The 26,902-nt window shown below is 34.0% G+C and overlaps 1 protein-coding gene across 5 annotated transcripts; it reads left to right on the top strand.

Annotated features, from left to right (window-relative positions):
- The first annotated feature begins 1,105 nt into the window (after nucleotides 1–1,105).
- Nucleotides 1,106–26,902, top strand: LOC130624971 (uncharacterized). 5 transcript variants are annotated; one of them, XM_057440042.1, is made up of 21 exons: nucleotides 1,106–1,158; nucleotides 1,419–1,574; nucleotides 5,735–5,846; nucleotides 6,310–6,461; nucleotides 8,933–9,018; nucleotides 10,586–10,686; nucleotides 12,223–12,463; nucleotides 13,197–13,285; nucleotides 13,796–14,030; nucleotides 14,742–14,842; nucleotides 14,965–15,223; nucleotides 15,349–15,428; nucleotides 15,896–16,127; nucleotides 17,551–17,584; nucleotides 19,107–20,253; nucleotides 20,643–20,781; nucleotides 21,386–21,451; nucleotides 22,494–23,397; nucleotides 24,476–24,749; nucleotides 25,094–25,264; nucleotides 25,637–26,902. In XM_057440042.1, the coding sequence occupies exons 4-21, from the start codon at nucleotides 6,316–6,318 to the stop codon at nucleotides 25,907–25,909; spliced, it is 4,578 nt and encodes a 1,525-aa protein (XP_057296025.1). In that variant the 5' UTR covers nucleotides 1,106–1,158; nucleotides 1,419–1,574; nucleotides 5,735–5,846; nucleotides 6,310–6,315; the 3' UTR covers nucleotides 25,910–26,902. The 5 variants fall into 5 exon arrangements, with proteins under 5 accessions (XP_057296025.1, XP_057296023.1, XP_057296024.1 ...); XM_057440040.1 differs by having other exon boundaries at nucleotides 5,735–5,858; XM_057440041.1 differs by lacking the exon at nucleotides 5,735–5,846.

Here is a 26,902-nt window from a genome sequence, read left to right as displayed (position 1 = left end):
TGACCTCTAATCGCCGTTTAATATATAAAAGAGATAGCAGGTCAGGTGGTCGAGGTTGGCCTTTACAGTGTTGTACTCCGGACCGAAGTTTACTATGGGACGAGCTAACAAGTTCTGTTTTAGCATAATTTCTTATATTAAATATTCACCTGTGCTATTCATCAAAATAAGACGTCATATATGCTTGTGAAGTAACATTTTAAACTTCACGGGATCTTCTTACCACAATATTGCTAAATTTAGCCAATCTTTTAAAACTTAATGTCTTATTTAAAAAAATAAAACAGTCGATAATAAAATGTTTTTGTTGTTGGGAGTTACAACACTCGGTACAATAAATTAACCTATTAATAGTCTAAACCAGAGTCGTGTACCGTCCGTATTCACAAGTGTAAAAGAGCCCTAGGGTCATACGAATAAAAATAAACAACACCCGGTTATTCCACCCGCTTCGGTGATTAATTTTCACCGAATTTCCAACCTTTTGTTTATTGTGACAGGCAAACTCAGGCACGTTGATTCCTTCATTTTAGTCCCCAAAGCTCTTTTATTTGAATTTACTGTTTTGAGATTTTATCTAGGCAAAATCGGGTCCAGCGTCTTATTGGCACTTGAAGGACATTAAAGTCATTTTCATTTTAAAAATAGTAACAGACCAAAAAGTTGCCTTCTGAAAACTGATTGCCTGGTAAACCTTTTTCTTTTCTGTCTGCGAAAGAAGTTTAATTATTTTAAGGTTTTTGTAAACAATATTAACCCACTAGCAGTATTTTTGTCTTTTCTGTTTCGCTAAAAGAAGGCCAAAAAATAAAATGCAAGACGCCAGCAACCACTGCTCTGAGAAAAAGTTTCTCCTTTCTCAAACTCTCCTCCTCTGATTCTATACAGATATGGCGAAGATAAGTTTAAACGGTAACGGCAAGGCTGATGTTTAGTTGTGTCAGAAGATCACCATTTTGCTTGATGATATTTAAGAACTTCGACTATAGCGTGATAATTTTGGAAACAATGCATTTTATTGTTTTCAGAATCTTTATTATTATTATCATTGTGAATTTATTGTTATTGACAAAAAATTCAGTGCGGAAAATAAAAACATGCGGTTTTAGCGCATGCGCTTTATCATTCTTTTTACGCAAAGAAGAAAACATGTGGAAGGTGAAATTTTACAATGTGTTTTATAAGACAAACTAAAATATTTTGTAGAGCTTAAATCGCTGAAAAACTGAGACAAAAGATATATAAAAATCTTGAATATGTTTTTGTGAAAACTTTTTTCTCAGTCATAATCATTCATATTTCCGATGTGTACTACAAGTTTTAGCGGGATGTCAAAAAGTTTAATGTGTTTTTTTTTTTGTAGTCGTAAAATGGAAATAGAAATTTATATTTATATGTATACTTTCTTTATATTTTAGGTTCTTAGATTGGATTGTAATGGAACATTTATAAGATCACCAGAAAAGAAAGCTGATATCTGAAGTTACAAAACATTCTTGTCTAATCATACTCATTTTAATCAAGTTTTAATTAAAAAGGTTTTTTCGCCTTTTTAACAAAACACAAAGATTCGGGTATAATTCTCTTCTATTACAGAAAATTTTTAGCATGTTTTTATTGAATCCACTACAAAAGCAGTTAAAGAAAACACTAAAAAATATTGATAAGTTGATACCAAATGTGCATTTACGCTCTCTTAATTTACAATTTGGCTTGGTAGTTCTAGATACTAAGGTATTTTCTAGGCGTGCGATTTTTTATTCAAATTTAAGCGTTTTCGAAATCCAAGACACGCAAATATTTTGATCAAAGCAAGGCGATAATAATTAATCGGAAGGGTCGATAAATTTTGTTCGAACTTTTGTTTTTGTTGTTTTTGATTTAACATCCGGGACCTTTGCATTTTGTAGCTTGTACCCATAATGCATTGTTTTGTTTACACCTTTAATGACCCTATTGCCACGGCATCGATCAAGGTGTTTCATGGTAATAAAGTTACTAGATAAATAATATGTCTATCTAAGCACTCTATCGTAAAACATCAAATCAAATCTTAAGTTTGCTTTTTTATGAACTTAAGTTTGTCAACTTTCTCATGTTGAAAGACACAAAAAGAGCTTTTTTTGGTTTGTTTTGATGTGTCGGGATCCGTGAAATTGTAATGCGAATAAAATGGCGGCTATCATGCGACGGCCACGAGCGAGACCATAAAAAATGAAATTCGGCTTCTCACTCAAAACTAAACCGACTCTTTATGCTAATAATAAGAATATGCATGGAGGTAATGTTTAAATTATTATGGATTTTTTACTTTCTGTTTTAATGTGCAAAGGTTGTCGTTCCCGATGCTAATTACATTACAGATCAACACTGAACTTTTCTAGCTAATCTCTTTTCTTTTTAGGCACACAGGTAGCAAGAATTTTAGTTCAAGTTTTTTTTAATCAGTGTGTGAACAAAACATTCCTGTTGTCTATATCTATATTTTCTGCCTATGTATAGCTATATGCATTCCATACCAATGGCACCGTAGATTAGTGGTTATAGCTCTTGTACTCTGTGCAGGAGACCGGGGTTCGATTCCTCTTAACGGCGATTCAACACGGGCGAGTGAATGTTACCATAGCCCCGGGTTAACCCAAGCCATGTGAGGGAAATTGGGAAGATGGCACACTGTGTGGGCCGTTGGATGTTGCAGGGAGTTGTCTAGTAGAGCGCGGGCTTTAATTGGGTCTGCGTAGCTCAAAATGAGCTTTAAATACTCTAGGACTCTCCATCTAAGCCATGGCCCCTCCTGGAAATAAAGGACAGGGTATATCCCTCTATATTTGTGAGGCTAGCCATGTAAAATATGCACATCCATCTATCTATCTATTCTCAATGCAAAATCACAACATATGGAAACTCTTTTCTAGCTAAATGAGTTGGATTAGTCATCATCATCATCATCATTCTTCTTCATTGACCCTCTTCCAATCTGATTTTGACTGTGTTAGATCTGTTCTGACCTAACTACGGACACCGGCCCAACTTTTGACGCGGGAGTGGCCCGTCTCTTTAGACAGGCATCAAAAAGGACAGGCCGGTGAGTTCGCAATCGGGTTGGCCCATTGACAGGCCCCGCCCAACTTTGGACAAATGTATGCAAACATGTCTTAAGTTGGTACAGGCCCAACTAAGGAAACTCTTGCTTTTAAAAGGCATGTCATCAGATGGGACAAACTTGTGACTGTACACAAAGTTCTCTTGCAATTTTAGAAAATGTGTCATAAGATGGGACAGGCCCAACTATTGACAAAGGACACTTGTATTTTCAAAAATCATAGTAAAAAAGGGACAGATCCAACTATTGACACTTTTTAGAAACAGCCAGAACATGGGTCAGTTGAAGACTCCCAGACTAAAGTTAAGCCTTGATGAAAAGCACACTGTTTCAAATTTGAAAAAAAAAGTGAAGACAGGTCTGGCCCAACTGTGGACAAATGCAGTGTCTAAGGAGAGGACAAAAGAAAACAAAAAATATACAGAGGAAAATAAATCATAAATTCTCTAAATATAGTCTATTACAAATATAACTAAAGTAAGGAGCAACACAAATACAATGACATGACAACACAGACATAAATTCACAAATATTAGTACTAAAGTCGGTTGCTAGTTTGATCCCCACATAATGCTGGAAGGTTGTAAGGACAGACTTAATACAGAGGAAGTTGAGTTTAGATCTAACACAGTCTGGATCAGATTGAAAGAGGGTCGTTAATATACCCCGTCTAACTCATGCTAGCATGGAAAATGGATGTTAAGCCGAGAATGAATGATGATGATGATGAAGTTACGTAATAGGTCAAGTTGCAATAATTCCATCAAATATTATATTGAAAATTAAACATAACAAAATAGCTTAGCTATAGCATAGCTACCTGTGAATATATATAATATTAAATTACACTGAGCTAAATGTTATATTTTGATACCTGAGTCATGATTTTTTAGCGAGTCATTATTCACACAAACATTTCCAATCTTTGTCCTTATAACCTCCTGCCAAGTCCTTCTCAGTCTGCCTCTGGGCTTTGCCCCAGGACTATCAAGTCTCTACACTTTCTTCCCCAATTATCATCCTCCATTCTTTTTCAAATGCCCCAGCCAATTCAATCTTCTTATCTGGATATCTTCTTTATTTCTACGGATACTTAGCCTGCTTCTTAGCTTATCTGAACTCTTTCTGTCTCTCAGACTGGCATTACACATCCACCTAACCATTCTCATATCATTCCTTTCTAAACGGTCAAGATCTTCCTGCTTCACTGCCCATGTCTCACTACCAAATAAGTCAAGAATGCTAAATTTGTGAAAGTTGTACTTTAGTTTGTTGTGTCAGCTGACTACATATAGGTAGATGAATTCCATTGTTTATATTTCCAGTGGCAGGCTCTTTCGACACAGCTGTTTCGTAGCTGACAAAAATGCAACAGAAAAATAATTCGATTTAACCTCTCAGTTAAGACAGGAATTTCAAGAACAAAATAAGATTTTCATATTCTGTAAAATAAATTAGATAAATTGTCCATATTATTAAAAGAAAAAAGATTTTGGTCAATGTCCAAAATTGACTTAAAAAATTATCATTTAGATGAAGGTCTTACACAATATCTCTGGAATAAAGTTGAGAAAACATGTTTTTTATGGTCCACAGGTTAGGTTGAATATCTGGAATGAAAATTACTTAATTTTATTGCTGTCCGAAATTGTCCAAAGGGTAATTTTTGGGTCAAATGAGAGAACTATGTGAAAAAAAACAGCCTTAGGCGCCTTAATGTATGCCTAAAGTTCTTTTATTAACTAAAGAAAAAACATTATTTTGGATTCTGAGGCCATTAAAGATGATGTTGATGAAGTATTAAACTGTCAGAAATTGTCCAAAGGGTCACTTTTGGTCCTAAGGTCTTTTGGGCCAAATATGTGACATCTATATTTTAAATAAAACGTCATTCAGAGTAGACGGTTTCAACATTTTAGTTTATTATGCTAGAACTAAATACCTCAAGTTGTGCATAAATATTTATACAAAACAATCATTTTGTGTTTCTTTATAAATTGTAAAAAATAGCACCCAGTCTTGTGGTAAAGCCAAGATTAGCTAGCTAGAAACATCTTTGAATTCAACAATTTCATCTTGAGAAAGCCCACCAAAGTTTTAACTAAATATAAAAAAGAAGTATTAAGTTACTTAAGCTACAGAACACGATGAAAAATGCAAAACTGTAGGACCAAAAATAGCTACTCTTTACAGAAAAATATAAAACAAGAGAAGCAAGATTAAAAAAAGAACAATTAGCCACACAAGTTTCTTAAAGTTAATGGTGCTCTTATGGCACAAAAATGATAATAAAATTCCTGCAAAATAAAGTAATTTTCTGTTTTGCCCTTACCTGGTGCTCTGTCAACCTTTCACTATAGCTAAAAAATTACTAGTACACCATTGTCTCGCTTATTCCAAATTTTCAAAAATTTCTGATTTCGAACTAGGATTCTCGGGTCGAGCAATCAAGTTAAGGTAAACACCACGCTGCTGTACTTTTTTTTCGGAAAAACTATACCTAACAAAATATTAAATGGCATCGCTATGAATCTCTTAGAAGTTTAGATACTTACTTAATTAGACAGAAAAGGGATCACACTAAGCAAATTCCGGAGCAACACTTTGGAAACTATTTCTCCTCTTTTTTAGCGCCTGTTTATAGTTTGTGAGACAAACGTGCATGGTACTGGCAGATAGAACCCTGTTTCCAGCCCCCTACCAATTGTCAAGCATGTAGCTAGTAGCGCGGCGTTGCCACAAGGTTGGAAAGATGGTATACTTTCGCAAAAAATAATGTTTTTTTTTAATTTTGTGTGTTTTGTTTGACGAATTAACTCAAAATCCATAACACATATGTATAATGTGTATAACATATTTATATATTTAAAAAGGAGAAAAGTAGATTGTTTTAATACTTTTTATTTCAGTAAAATTAAAACAATACAAAATTGCTCCCATGAAGTTAATTAATGATTTTTCATGCAAATAAAACATCTAAAGTTATTATTAATATTAAATTTATAAAAATGCTTACATTACGAGAAAAAAATTCATTTTTCATATATTGTATTTTTGAATTTTGATACTTATTATTTTCTCTACAAAATAGCAACAACAATTTAATTCTCCTAAGTTGTTACTAAAATGTATACGAGGGACAAATTTGTTTGGATTTTTCTGTGGCTAACAACCAGTATTATAATTTTTTATTTCTATTATTCCAGAAAAGTATGGTCGAAGACTCATCCGCAAGTATAAAAAACCAAACTGGTAAAATAAAAAGCTCGTTGGTCTGCAAAGATGTACAATTAATTGAAAGTAAAAAGACATTGCATGCTAATGGAAAGTTTAAAACAATTCCAGATGCCATTACATGGTAAGATATGCACCTTGCAGACTACCGTTTTTTCAGTCAGTTTTTGTTCTTGTTGCTAGGATTCCGTATTTGTAACATCTTCCTTACGAGTACTCTGTGGTAACAGTTTTACAAAAATATGGGTTAGGCTTGTATAAAAGCTTTTTGACAGTGTTCTAACAAAATTCTCTGATAATACACTTACATTCACACGCGCAACAGCTATTCAGGCATGCGACTCATCGCACACGCTAATTACGCTCTTTACTTGCGTAAAATAAAAAATAACGTAAGAATTATAAAAGTTAATTTTCTACAGCATTAGTTAATGTCACCGCTTAAGGCTATGCTTTAAGCGTTTAACTATTAAAAACTGTATTCCGAAATTCAATCATTTTACATCGACAGCTTCAACTGCATTGTTGCATTAAAAACAGTTTATAACCACTTTTGCTTAAATTAAATTTTTTTTAGAAAGTTAATTAAATGCCGTGTTTTTTTCCCGTGTTTAATTTAAATGTGTTTTTTTCGGCCTGTGTTTAATTAAATGTATGATTCTTAACTGTATAACATAACATACTCGCGTGAGAAATTTTTAAATCTTTTTTTTTCTTATTGTCGAAGAGAGGAGAAAATGTGTGAAAATGTGAATGTTTTCATTCATTTTTTTTGCATATAATTTAACCAGCTCTTGAGGGACCGGTTTTATACTTGATACAATATGAACCCCTGTGACTTCAAATAAACCTTCTGCATTGTCATTGGTTTTTTTTAAATAAATTTCAAAATTTATTTCAAAATTTACAAGATGTTGATTTGTAATTTTGTACTACGTAACAGATAAACTTTTTCAGAAATGTCTTTTTCTTGTTTTACTTTTAAAAATCTAAAAATCTAAAAACAACTTTAAACTATTCCAAACAAGCTGTCTCCCATAAGTTAACAAACAAAACTTGAAACCTCAATAGATAAAAAATGACTCCCATTTTTACCATTGTTATAGATAATAGATAACCTACGGAGAAAATATAACCCTGGGAACAAGGTTGGGAATAATCAGCCTTCGAATTTCGCTTCGGCACTCGGCAATTGCCGAAGTAATTGCCGAAGTATTAGCAGTTTTAAGGCTTTCGCTTCGGCAATAATATTGCCAAAGAAAAACTTGATCGTCGACTGTTGTAGCAGTCTTTTTTAGGAATATTTGAGTAGGTGTGCGATGATTCGCACACCTACCGTATGCGTAACATTCTTTGCACGTGCGCTTTACATTGCACGCGCAAAGAATGTTACGCATACCGCACAGGCTCCTAGGTTATTTTTTGTTGCGCATTCATTTTGCGGTAGAAAAGTGGGGGACGTTTTAAATCGTGAACTCCAAACACGATGATCAAGCGTCTACTGGTATAGCGACTCTCTCTATCTTAACTTCCTTTTCTACATGTCCGAAATAGTATGCATGACTATACTGTCATTTTTATATTTATTATTCACTTTTCATGTCATCACAAGCAAATAGGCAAAAATATGCTTTGTTTTGTGCCAAGGCGTGCATGTGCGCGTGCGATCGCACGCCTCTCCTGAAAAAGACTGTTGTAGTTTCCTTTTTTTTGTGAATATTCATATTATCCATACTCCTAGATTTCATCAAACAGATAATGCCACAATGACACAAATAACTTTCCACTGCCCATTTCTAAAACGACGAAAAATAAAAAAACATATAGTCTCGATGCCCCCAGCTATCGCATTCTCTTTTAAGGGAGAATGTTGAAAACCCTTAAATGGCGTGAAGGTAGACAACACGATCCCTTCAACCAATGCACTGCACTGTGTTGACAAACTTAATATCGGCCCCGTAGTTTTATTCAGTTCGACCTGCGGTTCAAAATGGTGGAGTGACCGAGTAAGGTTGTATTATTGTTCCCAAGAAAAACAAACATCAGGATTAACTCAGTTGAATTTGTTGATGTTTGATACTCGTCAAGGCTTGGCATCATATTTATATTTTTTTATTTTAAAAAGTGCCGAAGTCTGCCGAGGCAATTGCTGAAGGTTTTCAGTGCTTTTGACCATTGTCTTCGGCATTTTTTCTGCCGAAGTACTGCCAAAGTGATTTTGAAAAATTGCGAAGTTACTTCCTGAAATTCGAAGACTGAATAATAGCACGACAAACAAAATGGCAGACCATTGCAGTAAGTGCAACGTGTGGCACGTGTCAGCGTCTCTTCGTCCACCGTTTAAATTTAATTATATGGTATTTACCTATTATAAATTACTTCCTACAACGAACCAAGGTGTTTTTTTAATATATTTAGCACTTTTACACCACTTAAAGAACACTCACGGGACTGATAAGAGTGAAATAAACCAGGGAAAAAATCGCAAAAAACGCATGCGCAAATTTTCTAAAATAGATTTACACATGCAATGTGTAGCAATCGTGTTGTTTTCTTCGTGAAATTCCCTGATTCATGTTTGTTGTTATCTTTTAGGAATGAATCTGGAAAGAAAATAAAGAGACGGTTAGAAGATCATTTGCCCAACGATAATAAGAAACCTAAAACTGACAACGATGATAGTACGCAGTTTTCTCATTTCCCCTTTGTTTCACAGAAACAAAACATCCAAAAATTGTCTGTTGTATGTAATGCTGTGATTTTTTAAGGTTTTTTCACTACCGTTAAATGGTAGTAAAAACTCAAAAGTTCTTAAATGAAAATAATTTGATAATATCCTGCTCAAATCAGAATTGGGGAAAATGGAATTACTACAATGTAATGAAAGCAATGGTAAACAAAGCAGCATATCATGCTTCTTACATTACAATACAAACGTAACTTTTTCTATCAGCTTTTCTTTAAAAAAATTCCATTTCTAGTGCTTTGTAATATGTCAGACTTTAAATTATGTTCATTTTCTTATTTTTATTTTTGAGAATATTATTGCGTTTTTTGGTTCAAACTACAAAAATTTCAGTGTAAAAAGAGACGTAAACACAAGAAAATTTATCTTATGCGTGTGTTAACTAACCTTAAGTACTTTTACAAAGATGATGCAGCTAAGCAATTATTTAGTGTATTTTTGTGTTGTGTTTTATGTTGTTTTTTTCAAAAAAATTTGTATCTGAATGAAATTAATTACGAAATACAGTGCACCACTTAAAATAAATATTTGACGACTGCCGGTCATACTGACCGCCAAAGATCCAAAACAGCTGGTCAAATTGAATTTTTCGGGGGTCAAAAATTATATGCGATTCCTTGCGCAGTGGTTTTAATCATGAAATTTAATTCTATCCAGATGTAAGAAAGTTAAAAAGCCCTGGGTTTAAACGTTTCTCTCTATTAAAAAGTAAATAAATAAATGGTGAAGCCTTTTATTTGTAGTTAAAATGGTAGCATTTTAGCTAGCTATTTACATTAAAACAAAAGGTAAAAAGTCAAAAGAAATGTATATGAATCAATGAGAAATAAAAGTGAAGCGAGATATTTAGATTATTATCTATTCTTAACAGTAGTAATATATAATAGTAAATATTTTTTTTACGAAGCAAGGAAATATTGCTTATCAGTCTGACCACTCCTAACATGATCCTGACGGTCGATCAACAAAATTTGTCGGCCAGTGACCGTTGACTGGCCGTTATTTTAAGCGCTGCATGTTGTTAGGTTCCAGACGTGATTAAAACTTTAAAAGTCATGTTTATTTATTAATTGAGACAAAGATGTATGCTCGCCCTATTGCTAGAGCATCTACAAACAAAAGTCACTGTGACACGGTTTTTATTAAATGTACAAGGATGTAGAGTTAAGACAGTTCTGCTTTATTTCCACAGAGTCTGGAAATTTGCATGTGTAAATTTAAATTGTTTAATTTCCAGTACCCTTTTCTGTCCCCTAAAATAGTTTATGTTTATACTCTGTAGTATCATTAAGTACTGTAATCTAATGAAATGTTTGGACAAGATGTCTGTTAAATAATGTCAACGTAACTATGAATTTCCTTTCAATAAAGATATCAACTGGATTTATTCAAATTTTATACGATTTTATTCAAATGTTAAAGATTGTTGTCAAATTGTAGAACATCTCTTGTTTAATACACTGTTCTCTATCAATTTTATTTACCTTTGTCTGTTAATTTAGCTGTGGAATTACTAGATGAACTTAAAGAAGAAGTATTTAATTGGGAAAAGTATATAGAAGACACAGGCTCGAGAGAAGTGCCAAGTTCTGTTTTTAAACATGTAGGTTTTTTACCTAACATTATTTGTGGTTTTCTAATGTAGAGGCCATTGTTTTTATCTTTTGAACAAGATCACATTTTTATTTTTAATAAACCCTTAAGGGATCATCTCAAAATGTTCGTACTTATAGTTTATCTAATTCATATCAAAAACATTGTATTGATTTATTAAATCTTTTGTATCATTTTATTTTTAATACGAACTTTTTCGTATCATCAAAATTAAGAGTTCGTATAAAGTTTGTATCATTTAAAATAAAGTTTGTATGTAGTTCGTATCATTTTAGAGAAGTTTGTATAAAAATTTGCTTACATACGAAGTTTGTTTATTAGCTATAATTGGACTATTATCTATAGTCGTTATATTGAAAGTTTTACAACAATTATAAAGTTTGTTTCGTTATGCGAACTTCATTTATCTTAATTAGACTTATTATCTAAGGTCTTTAGGGATCGTCTCCACAGCATCTTAAGCGAAAAGATCCCCGTAGATCGTTTAATAATCATGAAAATGGGATCGTAGAAAACGAAAAGATCGCTGTGGATCGTTTAAAAATCATAAAAACGGCATCGTAGAAAACGAAAAGATCACTGTGGAACGTTTAAAAATCATGAAAACGGGGTCGTAGAAAGCGAAAAAGATCGCCATAGATTATGTAGATTGAAACTATGAATACGTAATTTTGCTAGTCTTTTCAAAAAAGTCAACCTCGTATATTTTACTTCTGTTATTTCTGGTTTCGTATTAAAATAATTTTGCGCAATTACGCTGGTTTTTTTTTTAAGGTTGTTTTAAGTTCATATAGCAGTTTACTTAGTTTAAATTTTGTATCATTTCTTTTCGTATTTCAAAAAAACTTCGTTTAATTCTCTTCTACCTGGTTTCATATTTACATAATTATGCGCAATAACGCCGGTACTTTTGAAGTTCATTTCAAGATCGTACAGCAATTTACTTCGTTTAAAGTTCGTATCATTTCATTTTGTATGATAAAAAAGTTCGTTTAAGTTTGTATCATCTATATTATAATACCTGTATACGTCTGTCCGTCTGTCACGCAAAATTGTGTAGCTAAGCTGCGCAAGTAGCGCGAAGCACGCAATGCGGTATAAAAAGGACGGGCTAACCCGTGGATTTTTCCACCAGCTAACAACTAGTGTATTAAAAAAGTTCGTATAAACTTTGTTTATATTTTTTTATTTTAAACGAAGCACTTCGTATGACATTCGTTTAACGAAACAAAGTAAGCATTTGTATAATTATACGAAAAAAACATACAAGCATTTTAAGACGATCCCTAAGCAATATGCAACTCCTAACATCAAACAGAAGGATATTTAGCATGCAATCTGTTATTCTGAATTTTAATATAAAATAATTGAAAAATCTGTGAAGAGAAAATAACAATATTTTTTAAATAAATAATACAGCTATTTGTAGAAACAGTTAGTCTGACACCAATAATACCATGATTTCATTTCATGTGTGTGTGGTTGTGCTATCTATGCCTGAGGTTCACACAATTTGTTTTAATAGGTTGTACCAGAGTGTATGTGTGGATTTGAACCTGGTATGAAGCTTGAAGTGCCAAACAAAGACTACAGGAATACATACTGGCTAGCAACCATCATTACCAAAGCTCCACCATTAATATTAGTTCGATACGAAGGTTTTCAACAATGCAATAATGCCGACTTTTGGTGTAATACGCTGTCTGATGATCTGCATCCAGTGGGTTGGTGTGCACGAACTAAACATGCTTTAAAGCCACCAAAGTGTATGCAAGTTTTTATTTGTTTGACTTGAAAAAACGTTTTTATAGCTTCCTTTGTGCTAATGTGCAGGAATTAACCAGATTGGTAACGACTTTATAGACAAGTAGACAATATAATGAAGTAATTTTGAAGTGAGTTGTTCTCCCCAAGGAAATAATAAGCAATAGAAATTTGTTTAGAATTATGACATAAAACTATTTTTTGAACTTTCCTCTATTAATTCAGCATTCTCCACATGGACCGTTAACGATGTTTACAATTATTTTAATTTCATTTTCAAAGCAATCAGGGAATTGACCTGCTATTTTTAGTTGCTAAAGGTACATAATTGCTAAATGAATTTTTTCTTATCTTCCTTGTGAGATAGAGAATTTCTAAGTCAACTTTTTGGATATGTCACAGCTTTTTTAAAAAAATGTGACAGTAAATAGATGAAATATCTGGTATCCTTAACAAAAGCCAAATGTCTAAAATCTTATCATAGTAAGAATAAATAACTTGCTACAACATCATATTTGATCTCTAGTTGAACCAGAGGTTCTATATTTAATCTCTAGTTTAAACCGGTTTGTGAGAGAAGTAAAAGATTTGACTGTCACCATCACACCAGTGAAACGGACTTTGTGAAAGCTTAAATTAGTTAAATTTTCAAAAAGACCCATGGAAAGGGTTTTTATAAAATTAATTTTAAATAAGCAGGACACTTTGTTACTGAAATTTGATCTTTCTCTGTAGCAATCCAACACAAAGAGAAGAACTGGTATGCTTATCTTATCAAACACTTAACTGGAGCAAGAAAGGCATCAGAATCATTATTTTTAAAAGTAGGTTGTGTTTAGTGGTTATTTAGCCATAACAATTCGGCATTCAGTGAGCAGGTAAGCGCCCAGTGACCTCACTCTCAGTAAGCATACAGAGGCTCTAATAGGTTGCTTATGTGACGAGAAATGTCAAACAAAAACAAATTTTTGGTATAAGGCGATCTAATTAGTTGTTCTAGGGCCTAACTGACCATGTTTTTTTGGAAAAGCCTCAAACTAATAATACGTTTTTTTTATGTTGTCTTCTCACATTTATCTTTGACTCACATTTGAATTTTTGTTTTTATTTGTGGCTGCAACTTAAATAGTGTTAAAACATATATTGTAGTTTTTATGTTTTTTACCAATTTTCAAATCTTGTATTATGTTCACTTTTTGATAGTTTTCTGAAAAATATGGCCACATAGGCTTTGGATGTGCGTATTTTTTTTGTAATTTGTGGGATATTATTGTTCTTTGCATTGACATGCATGTCTTTTTAGTTGTTAGTATATATTCTGTGATTTTTCTTAGAAATCACACCCTGCACACTACCTTCGCGCTGGTCAATACGTTGAAGTATTAGATGCATATAACCCCACCTGTTATTGGCTGGCAAGAATTGTGGAAGTCTTCTCTGGCCGATTAAATTTGCAGTATGAAGGTTTGGAAGAAAAAAAAACTGAATTGTGGTGTTATTATTTGAACGAGAATCTGAGACCGGTCGGGTATGGAATCAAACATGGATTAACATTATACCCTCCGCAAGGTAAATTTACAGTCTAGATTTACTTGTTCAGAACTATGATAGTGTACTTTCCTATGAAAAAAAAATTCGAAACGAATGTGTTTCATTACCTTCTGTAATAGGGAAATAAAAAATGAGTAAAATTGATACATAGTTGAAACATAACTCTTTTTTTTTTTGAAAAGTGGATAAAGTTTATGGCAATTAAAGTTGATTTTCTGCCACACCTGAAAAAATGTGTAGAGGGTTTAATTGATGAAAAACTGTTTTTTATTAGATTTTTTTTTTTGTTATTGTAGGTCTTTTTCCTTCTATTTTTAAATCACTTTAGCTAATTTTGACCTACTGTTTTCATTATAAATGCCAGAGAAAATTTATAAGACTTTAGCTTGATATTTTGTAGTTGTTTCCACCCAAAATTTATAATTGTTGTTGAAACCACAAAGTCCTAATCAGTAGAATGGGTGTTTAACCAATTTATTTTTTACAATCAGAATCAAGGTGCTATAGACTCGAAAGATTTTAATTAATTAACTGCTGATCAAAAATTAATTGCACCATGTAATTAATTAACAAAACAAAAAGGAGAATTATCCAATGGTTATGTGCCTTGGCAATTTCAGCAATTTTCACTAATATTCTGACTCACAGAAGTATTCTCATATGTAAATATTCATGGCCACCATTGATGGCAGTGTTATTTCTTTTCAATTTCATTTTTCTTAATTTTAGGTTATTTTACATTTACTCATGCTCAATTTAGCCGCATCACTGAGAAATTACTTTCTTTGTCAAAAAGAACTGATAATTCTTTATTTAAAGCATTATTTGTGGTATGTTGTATTTTTTAACTGATCCTTCGTGTGTTTGTTTTACAAATTTATACTTTATTCTTATTTGTTTCCCCCTTTTTTTTCCTATAGTTGTTTCATTTCTCTTATAATTTCATGAACAGGGCTGGCCGAACAAGATAGAGCATAATCTACGTTTGGGCATGAAACTTGAAGCCCTCCATCCCAACGACCCAACATCCATATATGTCGCCTCTGTGGCACGTATTTTCGACAACTATTATTTTCTTGTGAAAGTAGATAATCTTTTGTCGACACAAGATGATTTGATTTTGAACTCTTTCGTGGCACATAGAAACTCACCTTGCATTTTTCCCATTGGTTTTTGCACACGGAACGGTGTCACATTGCACCAACCAAAAGGTAGGGCTTGTTTTCTCTTAGTAGTTTACCTCCACTACAAACTGCTATTTCTTTGTTATGTGAGTTGTTTAATTTAGTAAACTTGAGATATCCAGTTTAAAAAGTAAACAATGTTTATCTTTCAGGTTACATTGGGAAATTTACCTGGGATGGATATTTAAAGTATACAAAGTCAGAACCCATTCCTGAGTCATTTTTTGCACAGGTAATTTGCATATTATCATTACAGCTTCCTGTTTTGTCACCTCATCATGTTGGTAATCATAAGGAACTCGTGCCTTTAGTTTTCTTTTAAATTAAATATCATTTAGGTTTTTATAACCCAATTACATTTCTGTATGATTTTTTTTAAATACTACTAAAGTCTCTATCAACTTGTTTTTAAGTATTTGCAATATGATGAATTGTGCTTGTTTTGGTCTGAATCTCCATTCTTTACTCCTGAGGTTATTTAGTTTATAGTAATATATTCTTGTTGACAATCTGAACATGCATTTCTTGCATCGAATATTTTCTGTGATGAAATAGGTGATTGTGGTGCTGTCCAGCTTTTTTTAATAAGATTGCAATTGTTGTTGTTATTGTTATTGTTGTACTATATTCATTGTTATGTGTTGCTGGTGGTGTAGTATTTAAAAAATCTCTTGTCACCTTAAAATGGATATATTTCAGATATATGACGATGTAAAGCTAGAAGTGGGAATGAAGTTGGAAGCTGTTGATAAAGAAAACAGAGGAAATATATGCGTCAGTACTATTTCAAAAGTAGTTGGACGCCATATTTGGTTGAACATTGATGGTGATACGCGCAGTGATCAGGTGTTTCATGTTGATTCGCATGACATTTTTCCTGTTGGATGGTGTGAAGCAACCGGACATGAACTGCAATGGCCAAGACCAAACAGTAGGTGTTTTTTCATTGGTCTATGCTTTTCATTCCCTTCTACCAGCAGCAGAGCGGTTAGTCTGGGTTACTATTAAAAGCTATATCTAAAAATCTACCGACACTCATGATCGACATTTATGAAAGTAGACTGAATTTCCTACAAGATAAAGCGGTTTTTAAGGCGCCTCAGCTTATTAGTTATTGCAAATTTTAGAATATTTTCGAATTGTGCACAGGGAGAGAACAATTAGCAAGAATGTACTGAAAAAATCAAAAATTTTTGAAATACGTAATTAAATGAAGAAACCCCAAGAAAATCAGAATTTCGTACTCAAAAATGTACAATTATATGGACTATCCATCGTTTTGAGCAATGTCCAATAATTCTTGATGTTTGCAGGTTGAAATTTGGGAAAATATTTATTTAAGACTTTTTCATTCCAAAGCAAACAAACTGTTACTAAAATCTAGATTTGCTGCAACCTTTTGACATTGCAAATAATTCCCGTTATAAAATGCAGCGTTTGACTCGATTATTAATAACTCTCGTAACTGGGATTGTTTCCAATAGCAACGGTACTTTCCGCATCATTAGATTTAACAAGTTAGACATGGTACTCTATTGATCTGTTAATCTGTGTATTCGAAGTTGTTGTTGTTGTAATCACAATAGAGTTGACAGTTCTTTTATGTAACTTGTCAAAACGATTAATCAATCCTCATAAAAGAGACTGTCCGACAGAAGCTTGTTGAAACACTGCAGTTGTATAAAGAGATTGTCTTACAGAAGCTTGTCGAAACACTGCAGTTGTTAATCGATGATGCCATTACCGGAATAAAACTTTGTTCTTTTTCCTATCATGTATGGATGTTGTTGATAGAAATTATCCAGGTGTATAAAATGCCGATTTTTTTATTATCTATTGCTGAAAGTGAGTTGAAAGTTTGGAATCTTTTTTAATTAAGTCGTAGTTTTAATATATTTTGTGGTTTACAACACAGAGTTAGCAAGTGTGATTCTATACTGTAGCTACTGCAAAAAAAATTTCAATGGGTGAAATTTATAAAACGAATAATTTGTTGCGCCTCTTTCTCCATTCAACAGAACATAGGACAGGGTTTTTTTATTTTACACGTTTCTACAAGATTTTACTATTTTTCAGAATTCACACTTGTCGAAACTGATAAGGAAATGTATAAACACTCCCCCCACTGACTCTCCCCCGCTGTTACTTTTTAATTGTCTATGTTGTTATTGACTTCTGAAGCTGTTTTTAACTTGTGTTTTGTCTCGATCAGTTAATTAACACCTTTTTGTTGTCTGTTTATTAGAGCGTGACAATTTAAATAATTACTTCATATCAGAAGGATCAATGTTTACATCATTCCCTCACTGCAAGTAAAAAGTTTGTTCAATTTGGTTTTTTTTTCGTTCTTCTAGCTTTGGAACAGAAGAATCGAATATCAAGTTTAAGGTAATTTGATTTCCGTGTTTGTTTGTTTGTTTATTTTATTCAATCAACATATTTGTTTATATCGTTTCTTTGTTTTTTTGGTGTTTTTTTTTTGGGTTTACTAAGAAGTTAAAAATGGGGAGAAAAGCTTTTTTATTATTATTGTTGTTGTTGTTGTTGTTGTTTGTTTTTGTTTGTTTTGTTATTTTGTTTTTTTTCGAATTTCGAAAAATCTATCATTTTATCCCTTAGCACTTTTGCTTCTATAACTCCTGCACCTCCTGATTTTATTATTAAATGCCGTACATTCAGGGGGTCGTGGTTTTCCGCAAAACTAAAGAAAATGCCAAACTTTGAACTGAACAACGTTTTTAATTATATTTTCACAAGTCGATTGTAATTTATGTCTCAAATCACTTCAATACATATTTTTTTTGCTAATTAAGCGCTACCAGAGATTTAATTTAGACGCAAGGTTAACAATTAATCATCCGTGGTCATAACTACCATTGTTATTTAGCCAATGAGAAGCTGTTCTTTAGATAGATATTAACCAATCAGTTGAAGTTTTTTGTACAATACGTGTGACATGTACAATAAGGCGTATAAACTTTTTAAAATACGTTTCACGAGTAACATATTTAGCATCTGCGATGAAGTCCATCCTTATTTTTACCCCGCAAGCCTATCAGTAAATAACACTCAAGCAACAAATCGCTCGCCCAAGGTTATATTAATTTAGACTGGGCGAACGATCTTAATAAATTGAATAAGTTTATAAACGCATATTTTATTATAAAATCTTTTTTATCTATTTTATCTTATCTTTTTTTATATATATTTCGGTTATTTTTTACTGCAAATAATAAGAAAAATAATATTAATTTCCATGTGAGATGAATTCATATTGTTCAGCCAGACAAAATTGTGATGGAATGTAGGGAGCAATTAATGGCTCAGGTAGTTTCTCATTTCTTAGAATTTTGCGAGTCTTTGCGGGAGCAATTGAGATCGCTCTCCCATTGATAAGCGTTGTTGTTTCCCTTTCCAACGTTTGTTTGTTTATTGACCAATCACTATGGAGCTTTGCTTAAGTACGTGTGACGTAACGTGTGATTGTTACTTAACCTCGGAAAAAAAAGAAGCTGCTCCCACTGAAACTTTTACAGTTCGCACGAAATTAAATCAAATCATTTTTGAGAAGAAACATCAGTAGCGCTCACAGTAACGGTGCATTTACCTTAAACATTTTTGAGAAGGATATTTGCAAAACTTTTTCTGAGGCGTGTAAATTTTTGTAAATATGTTATTTAATTCGCGCTTAAATCTGTGTCTGCGTCACACAACATTTGAAATACATGTAGTTTTTCCGACGTTCGAAGTTTAAAACTAGCATCATCGATGTAAAAGTTGCTCTTTCGAGGACTCTGGAAAAATTATCTGTTTACTTTGGTATTATTTATATATCGCGGATATATATCGCCCCCGCGCTTTTTTCAGAAAACTTCTGATTTAGTGTAGTGTTTACTCCTTTTCTTTCTAGACACACTGCTACGCGTAAAAATCGTCTCGAAGTTTTACGTAAGGGAAAATTACACGACAAAAGCTCCGACGCGAAAGATTCAAAGAAAGATAAACCAAAAGAAAAACGGCAAAAGTCGCGTCACTATTTAAAAGGTCGTCGTGGGGTTTCAAGAAACCGAGTGACGTACGATGACAAAAACGATACGACAACCGACACGTCAATTGCAATCGTTTGTATAAATCGACTCGCTGAAGAGTACAACTCAGAAGAGAGTATTAAACGTCATTTCCATCTTGACGCCGACGGACGTCTTCCGGCTGAAGTTGTAACTATTGACGATGACGACGATGATGTGGATAAATCTAAAACAGAAGACAATGATCCGTGTAAATACTCGGCAGCAGATTTAAGTTTTTTAAGTTTTATTCGCGTCAAACCAAACGATCTTAGTAAAAAGGAAGATGAAATGTTTGAGAAAAACCTTCACGACAACGACGGCAACCAAGGGAGCGATGTCGACTATTTACTGTCGCCAAACTCAAGTCGCGAAAGGCGTTCACTGAACAGTGTTGTTGCTATGCTTCGTGCTACTCGCCGTTCGCAGACCAAATCTCATTTGCTTGATCAATACAAGCAAAGCAAATCCAAAAAAACTGAACAACCAAGTCAGTCTATTAATCGAGAGAAGCCGCATAAACAGGATGCTGCCAAAACTGTGATTGATCTATGTGATGATATGGGAGACGACGAGGAAAGCACACTCATTGTCGATACGAAAGTTGCCACTCAAGATAACTCCATAAAAATTCCCGGCAAGGGCGATTACCGTATTGTGGAAAAAATCGTGACAAAGCGAGGCGATAAAAGTAAAATTATCCTTAAGCTGGGCAAAGCGTTACAAACTGACCATGTATTTACTCCAAATCGGCCAACAAATTCACAAACGGCCAACATGGCTGCCACTAATGTGGAAGACATGCATACGTTGTCCAACATGGCACGCTCGCACCCAGGACTGGACGAGATAATGAGACATCGTTTCGTTAAAGTACGAAACATCTGCAAAGATTTACCCAAAAATCCATTAGTTTGGACTAAAAAACACGTTGCATCTTTTATCACGACGGCTGGGGAAGAGAAGTATGCCAAGCTGTTCTACGATCAGGTTCGTTGTCAAATATTTCCCACTACTTCTTCCTTTTTGTTAACAAGAAATCGTTTTATAAGAAACTCTGTACAACCCCATTTAAAGAACAGTTTAATGATATTCAAATTTGATGTCTATATAATTTCTATATTTGGAGGCATAAGAACAAAGCAAGTGTTTCTTGAGCACGTTTTCCTCCAAACCTTCCAATCAAATACATAAAATGTGATTTCATTTATCTCAATGAAACTCAAACTTCATAAAGACGTTAATTAAGAAACTTTCGCAAATGAAATTGCAGCAGAATGAAAGAAACACTCTTGACCAACAGCTTGATATTTTTTTGCAGCTTTGTATTTCTTCCATATGTATGTCAATGATGTATATCTTTATAAATTATTTTCTAGGAGGTTGACGGCCATTCTCTTCTTTTACTCACCGTGCAGGAGATCCACCACATTCTCGGCGTGCATCTCGGAAACGCAATGAAAATTCATGATTACATATTTACGTTACAACAACTTGTCAATGACGCCTATCTGAACAGTAAGAACAAGGCTTTATCCAAATTGCAAAACTAATGCGTTGAGATGTATATTTATTTATATATATATACTTTGCATGTATTCTGTAAAATTTCCTGTTCCGTAAATTAGATCATATGAAATTTTATTTAAATTTGCTTTCTCTCCTACTCTTCTCCGTCCTTTTTTTATCGCTATCCTGCGATGGCTTACACCATTCAGGTGGATTTTCAGCAAACTTGCAACCGCATAACGTGGCGTAATGTTTTGACTGCGGTGATTGGTTTAAAAGATACTGTTCTTTTGTTTTTTATAATTTTTGATACAGCGACCGAAAAATCAGCTTGTTGAATCAAATCAACTAATTTTGTTTACCTGTAACAACGTTCCCGCTTTTCTGTTACTCCTCCAATTTGACATTCGCTTACATCTAAAATGGTAGCTTTAAGTAGTGGAGCATTTCTTATGTAGTGTTGTGTTCATACCAACTTCAAACTTATTGTATAATGTGTACCAGTATCGTTTGTAGATGTATATAATATTATGAGACGTTTTTTAGTCGGCTGTCGTGTCTATGGAGCCTTCTTGTGACGTTATTCTAAAAATGCTCCACTCTTCATTTTTAGATCACGTCAAACAAGCAGGTTCCATGGAAACGCCGCACGACACCGACTCTATTATTCTAGAAAGAGGTAATTTAGTTTTATGTAGTCCAGTTATATTTCGTGTTGTATTTTAAAATAAAGACCACTTTTTTAGAACCCTCCCCCACCCTTTTTAGAACCCATCTTACCCCACTCCTTATCCCTGAAATCTTTATGGATGACGGCACTTAATATTTGACCCTTGTGACAAACGTTTTATTTGTGCTGTCCTGACAAACACGAATGATTTGCTCTGCGGGGAAGAGTGTGATACGAAGGTTCTACGATTTAGTAGAAACTAGGAATATTTAGAAGTATGGGTAAAAAATGTAAAAACTGAAGCAAAATTGCTAGTTTTGTGGGCTATATCAAAAAGTTAAAATCTTTAAAGAGCGTTAAGCGATGAAAAATATAGGAAAATAATTATGAAGAGTAGTACGGAACACCTTAGCTGAAGGACTAAAAGTCATCAGTCAAACGCACGAGGTAAAGTCAACAAAGCACCTAATTTGAGGAAATGAAAAATTGCAGGATAGCTTAAGTAACGATCATTTTTAGAAGAAATCTCTCCCGCCTTGTACAACGGTGAAACTACAGCGATTTTGGGTTGAATTTGTTCGTTGTAAATCCATCTCTTCTCCCATCTCTATGGCACGTTGTCAGAAAATTTTAATAAGTGCGGTTCGGCACAGCTTAAAAAAACAATATCGAACTCAGTCGTCGAAAAGTCGGCCTGTGCCGCACGGCAACGCTCGATTAGACAAAACCAAATGCCGTACTCTGTCGTGCTGTAGCATGTGCATAACGTAAATTTAACTTATTTACCAAGTATGTTAAATGCAATACCATGTTGGGAATTTTAGTGCAACACAGTTCGACTAGGCCTGGTCCGACACAGCGTGCTTAGCCAACCTGAAACAAGGCATGCTGACATAGCACAGCTTATGTATTGTATCTAATATTTTTTCGGGTGAATTTGCATGGATTTTTACGGGTTACGACTTATTTATTTTCGAGAATCCTGTACTGCTCCTCCTAGTTACTCAGATGAAAATAAGATTGGAAACGTTTTTTGTTTTCACAAATTTAGAAACAACATCAAATAGCTCAAAGGAGGAGAAGGTTACAACTGCGGAAATTTCTGAGACTTGCACCATGTTCCCGAAAATGGATGTCATTCATTGGATAAAAACGTCCGTTATACCGGAAAATGAGAAACGTGAAGTGGTGTCTACGACAGATATGCAACAGACTTATTCAGAAACTACGAAAACTGAATCGGTTCAAAAGACCGCTTCTGTTATATCTAAAGGGTTAGAAGTCGAACCTCGAAATATCACGCAAAAAGAAGATAGTAAAAACTGCGCATTACCGGTAGAAAATTTCAATCCGGTCCAGATGATCCCAGTTAGTGAATTTAATTTCATGCCGGCGTATAACATCCCCGGTCATGCAGTACGTGTTGCTTCTCCGCCGGTGCAGATGTCAGCTACTTTTACTACTCCTGTTCATATGATGCAATACAGACCGGCGAATATTCCGGTTGGCTCTGAATTTCCGATAAGATTCGGCACACATTTAATACCTCTTCATTATTTACCAGAACAGGCAAAAGAAACTGTTACCCCGGTGTCTAAACCGAACGAAACACTAGTTCCGGCGACCTCAATTCAACCAATCATCATACCACACATTCCCAATACGCTTAAAAGGCCAGCCGAGGTAATGTATCCGGTCCCATTTCATTTTCCGCTACAGTCAAAGGACTGTAAAAAAGACAATACCGCTTCGCGTAAAGCAAAGATACGTAAAACAAACATGGCGGGTAAGTCAATAATGGCAAGTCCGGTGTCCATTCCGCCTCCTTCGTTTTCACCGGACCATCCTTGGTTTCAGTCATATTTAAGGAAGGTGGATATGAAGTTAGAGTCAAAAGAGTTGTGGGACGATTTTTATAAGAATGGAACGGAAATGATTTTAACCCGTATTGGAAGGTATTCTTTATTTTTTATATTGGTATTATTATTATTAAAGCACATTCCATTTGACTGTGCGCACGTGCTAACTAAAAACTCGTGAGCTTTTTGCATTATGGCGGCAAATACAGTCAAATGGAAACAGGCCTGTTATGTTTATCATAGCAAAATTAAAATTCGAGTATAGAGATAGTTAATTCTCCAAAATAAATAAGTGTGGGATTTTTGCTTTATGACTTAGTTTTATGGAAAAATTAAAGGATGAAAAATAGAGTTTTTAATTCATCTTTGGAATCAAAGGGCGACTCACAATTTGAAAAGCGTACGCTAATTGACGATACCTTAGCGATTTTGACATTGCATTTATAAACAACCCTAGATCAATTGATTGGTGATTCAAAGAGATGCGTTGAAATATTGTTTCGGTTTTAACTCAGGTTATTAAAGAAACAAAACGGAAAACTTTTTTTCTTCTCAAGTTTGTTAAGTCCATTGAAGACCTCAATTCCGTCGCAAAAAAAGAACCACAATTTTCTTCAAATATTAGGCAACCCTTTCGTATGACGTAGCCAGTGTTATCAAATAATTCGAACGATTTTTTTAGCGTAATAAAAGTTGTTTACGTTAGAGACGGGTAGGGACGTTTGCGAGGACAGGACGTTTACCGGGATGATTCTGTCCCGCCTTGGAATGGAAAAAAATTTTCAGGATTTTTTTTTAATTGTATGTTTACATGGAAAAAATGTCCCGTCCGAGCCAGGATCCCGCTTAGCCGCGACGAGACAAAATTATCTATGGAAAAATATTTTTAATATAAACACAAATATATATTTAGTATAATTAATGATTGAAGACGGATCTGGCAAACATCCGGTCCTAGCAATCGTCCCGTTCCGCCTTTTATACAAGGCTTATTTTTATGTTCTTGTCTGTTTTGAAAACTCGCTTTCCTAAAACACATTTTGTTCTCGAATAACTTGAACCCTATTTTTAGCATGATAAAAAAAAGGTTTTAATCTCCTTTACTCCTACATTTTACGAAACCCTACCTTCCAAAATTCGTGACGTTTGTTACAACCCGACGCCGTATCTTTAGACGTATGTTCCCAACGTTACAAATTCACGTCACGGGTATGGATCCAAAAGCGTCATACGTTATCATTGTAGACTTTTCTCCCGCAGATCACTATCGTTATAAATACGAATATGAATCTTCGCAGTGGTTAATCGCTTGCAAAGAAACTACGCCCACCCCAGGGAGAGTGTATGTACATCCAGAATCTCCCGCAACTGGGGAGGAGTGGATGAGAAATACGATTGATTTTACACGCTGCAAATTAACCAATAATATTAGAGATAAAAGAGGACACGTGAGTAGAAATTCACTGTTTTAATTGTGTTTTATTCTTGAACTTGATTTTTTTTTAAATTATACGATGTCTACCAGGTTGCACATCACACCCAAAAAAATTGATTTTTGTTGCTTAAAGAGAATTACTGTCGCTGTTGTTGTTGTTGTTGTTGTTTTGAGGTCGATTTTCATTGATGTTCGTAATTGTTGTGCAATATCTCTTGTCGCGTTTTGTTAACAGTTCAACAATTTTAATGTTAACGGAAACCAACCTTAAGTTGTTATGTTGTTATTGTTGTTGTTATTGTTTGCAGTTCAGTTCAGTTTTTCTTTCCTTACGAGACCTCGTTTACATTTGCTTAGATACTTATGCAATCTATGCACAAATACCAGCCTCGTATTCATATCATCTATTGGAACGGGGCTCTTCCTTTACATATTGATCCAATTGAATTGTTACGAATCGGATGTCGAAAAGAATTCGTCTTCCTTCAAACACAGTTTATTGCGGTGACAGCATATCAAAACAGTCAGGTGAGTTGGAAGTATTGCTTTTAAAAATTTAATTCTGGATCACCCAGGGCTTCTTTTCTGTTGCTGTTTTAATAAAACGTAGGCGTGAAAATAAGTTTTGTGGTAGTTTTGCATTACCTCTCCCAATCAAGAATCCCGGATAGTTTTTCTAAATCCAATTTTGGATCTCGGTCACCCAGGGCTTCTTTTCCGCTGTTGTTTTGCTAAAACGTAGGCGCGAAAATAATATTTCGAGTTACTTTTGCATTATGTTTACCAATCAAGAAACTCGGATAGCTTTCACAGTTTGGTCAATTCAAGTTCTTATGACTAGAATGATCGGGGCACAAACTCTTAATGTATGCTAATGTATGCTAATGTATGCTATTTCAGATAACACAATTAAAAATCGCAAGCAATCCCTTTGCACGTGGTTTTCGAGGAGACTGGCGAAAAGTTTCTAGTTCGGATGAAAAATCGAAAATAGAAAGCGAGCAATCCACCACAAAGAATTCCAAAAACTCTGACCAGCAGGAGAGTGAATCTAGTGATAAAATAATACCAAAGGAGGAAATCCTCTCAGAGGAAGAAGAAGAAGAGGAAGAAGACGTATTAGACAACGAAGACAAAAAAGAAGAGCTGAGTGAGACAAAAAATAAAGTTTGATATTTTGTGAGTCGAAGTATTAGATGTCGATTCTTCACAAATGTCCCTACACTATTTCAAACAAATAAGCGAGACAAATTTTCGCCAATCATTTTTTCGAGGTTTTAAGTGGATTAACTCAGTTCAATTGGAATTTAAATATATACCCCGTTCAAAGCATAGCGAAAAAGGAAAAAACTCGCGGAAACTTCTCCGTATATTTGTTTTGAATAAATTAGTCGTAGTTTTGGTACTACTATTAGGTAATTAAAATTTAGAATCCGCAAAAATCCGACAAATTATAATGTAAACTCGATAAAAAAGAAAGTCACTCGCCGTCAATCCTGACAAGTTATTACGCGTAAAATCTACTTAACGTAAAAATGACTTTCAAAATTTAAGCAATTCGTTTCGTCAATATTTCTTCTTAAAGTGGGTATTGATTTTAGCCTCGAGGGTAGTGACTTTTTAACAATACGATCAGTATTGTAACGAGAAATTCAGAAGTTACCAAAGTAAAAAATTTAACAGAGTTCCAGTTCTAAGTCCGATATGGAACTGGAATTCCGATGAACAGTACTTGTTATTTTTTTTTCTGACAGAAAACTACACCACCATTTTTAGAACCTAAGATGTGCTTTCATTTTTAATATTTTTATAGTTTTCTTGTGTTTGCGGATAACTTTTCTTATATCCATGTTTATACTGTCCTTTTTTTGTCTTGGGTTTCTTGCCTCCTACCGGCATCGAGGCTTTGGCTTTAAAATGTTTAAATAATATTTTTCTTTTTAAAAGCATACGTTTTAACAATAGCTTCAACATCATCTGCATGTTATGTTTGTAAACATATAACTTAAAAACATACCCAGGGTCAGATAGGGGAATTTTTTAAGCATGTGCTAAGTATATTACTTAGCCTTGCTGAGTCCATGATGTGTGTGGATTTTCTGGTGTTATGAGTATTTTAATTAGACGTATTCTATTTTATATAAATAAATAAACACCACTACACTT

This window comes from Hydractinia symbiolongicarpus, chromosome 14 (assembly GCF_029227915.1).
Source record: "Hydractinia symbiolongicarpus strain clone_291-10 chromosome 14, HSymV2.1, whole genome shotgun sequence".
Lineage (NCBI taxonomy): Eukaryota > Metazoa > Cnidaria > Hydrozoa > Anthoathecata > Hydractiniidae > Hydractinia > Hydractinia symbiolongicarpus.
This window is presented reverse-complemented; position numbering and strand designations above follow the sequence as displayed.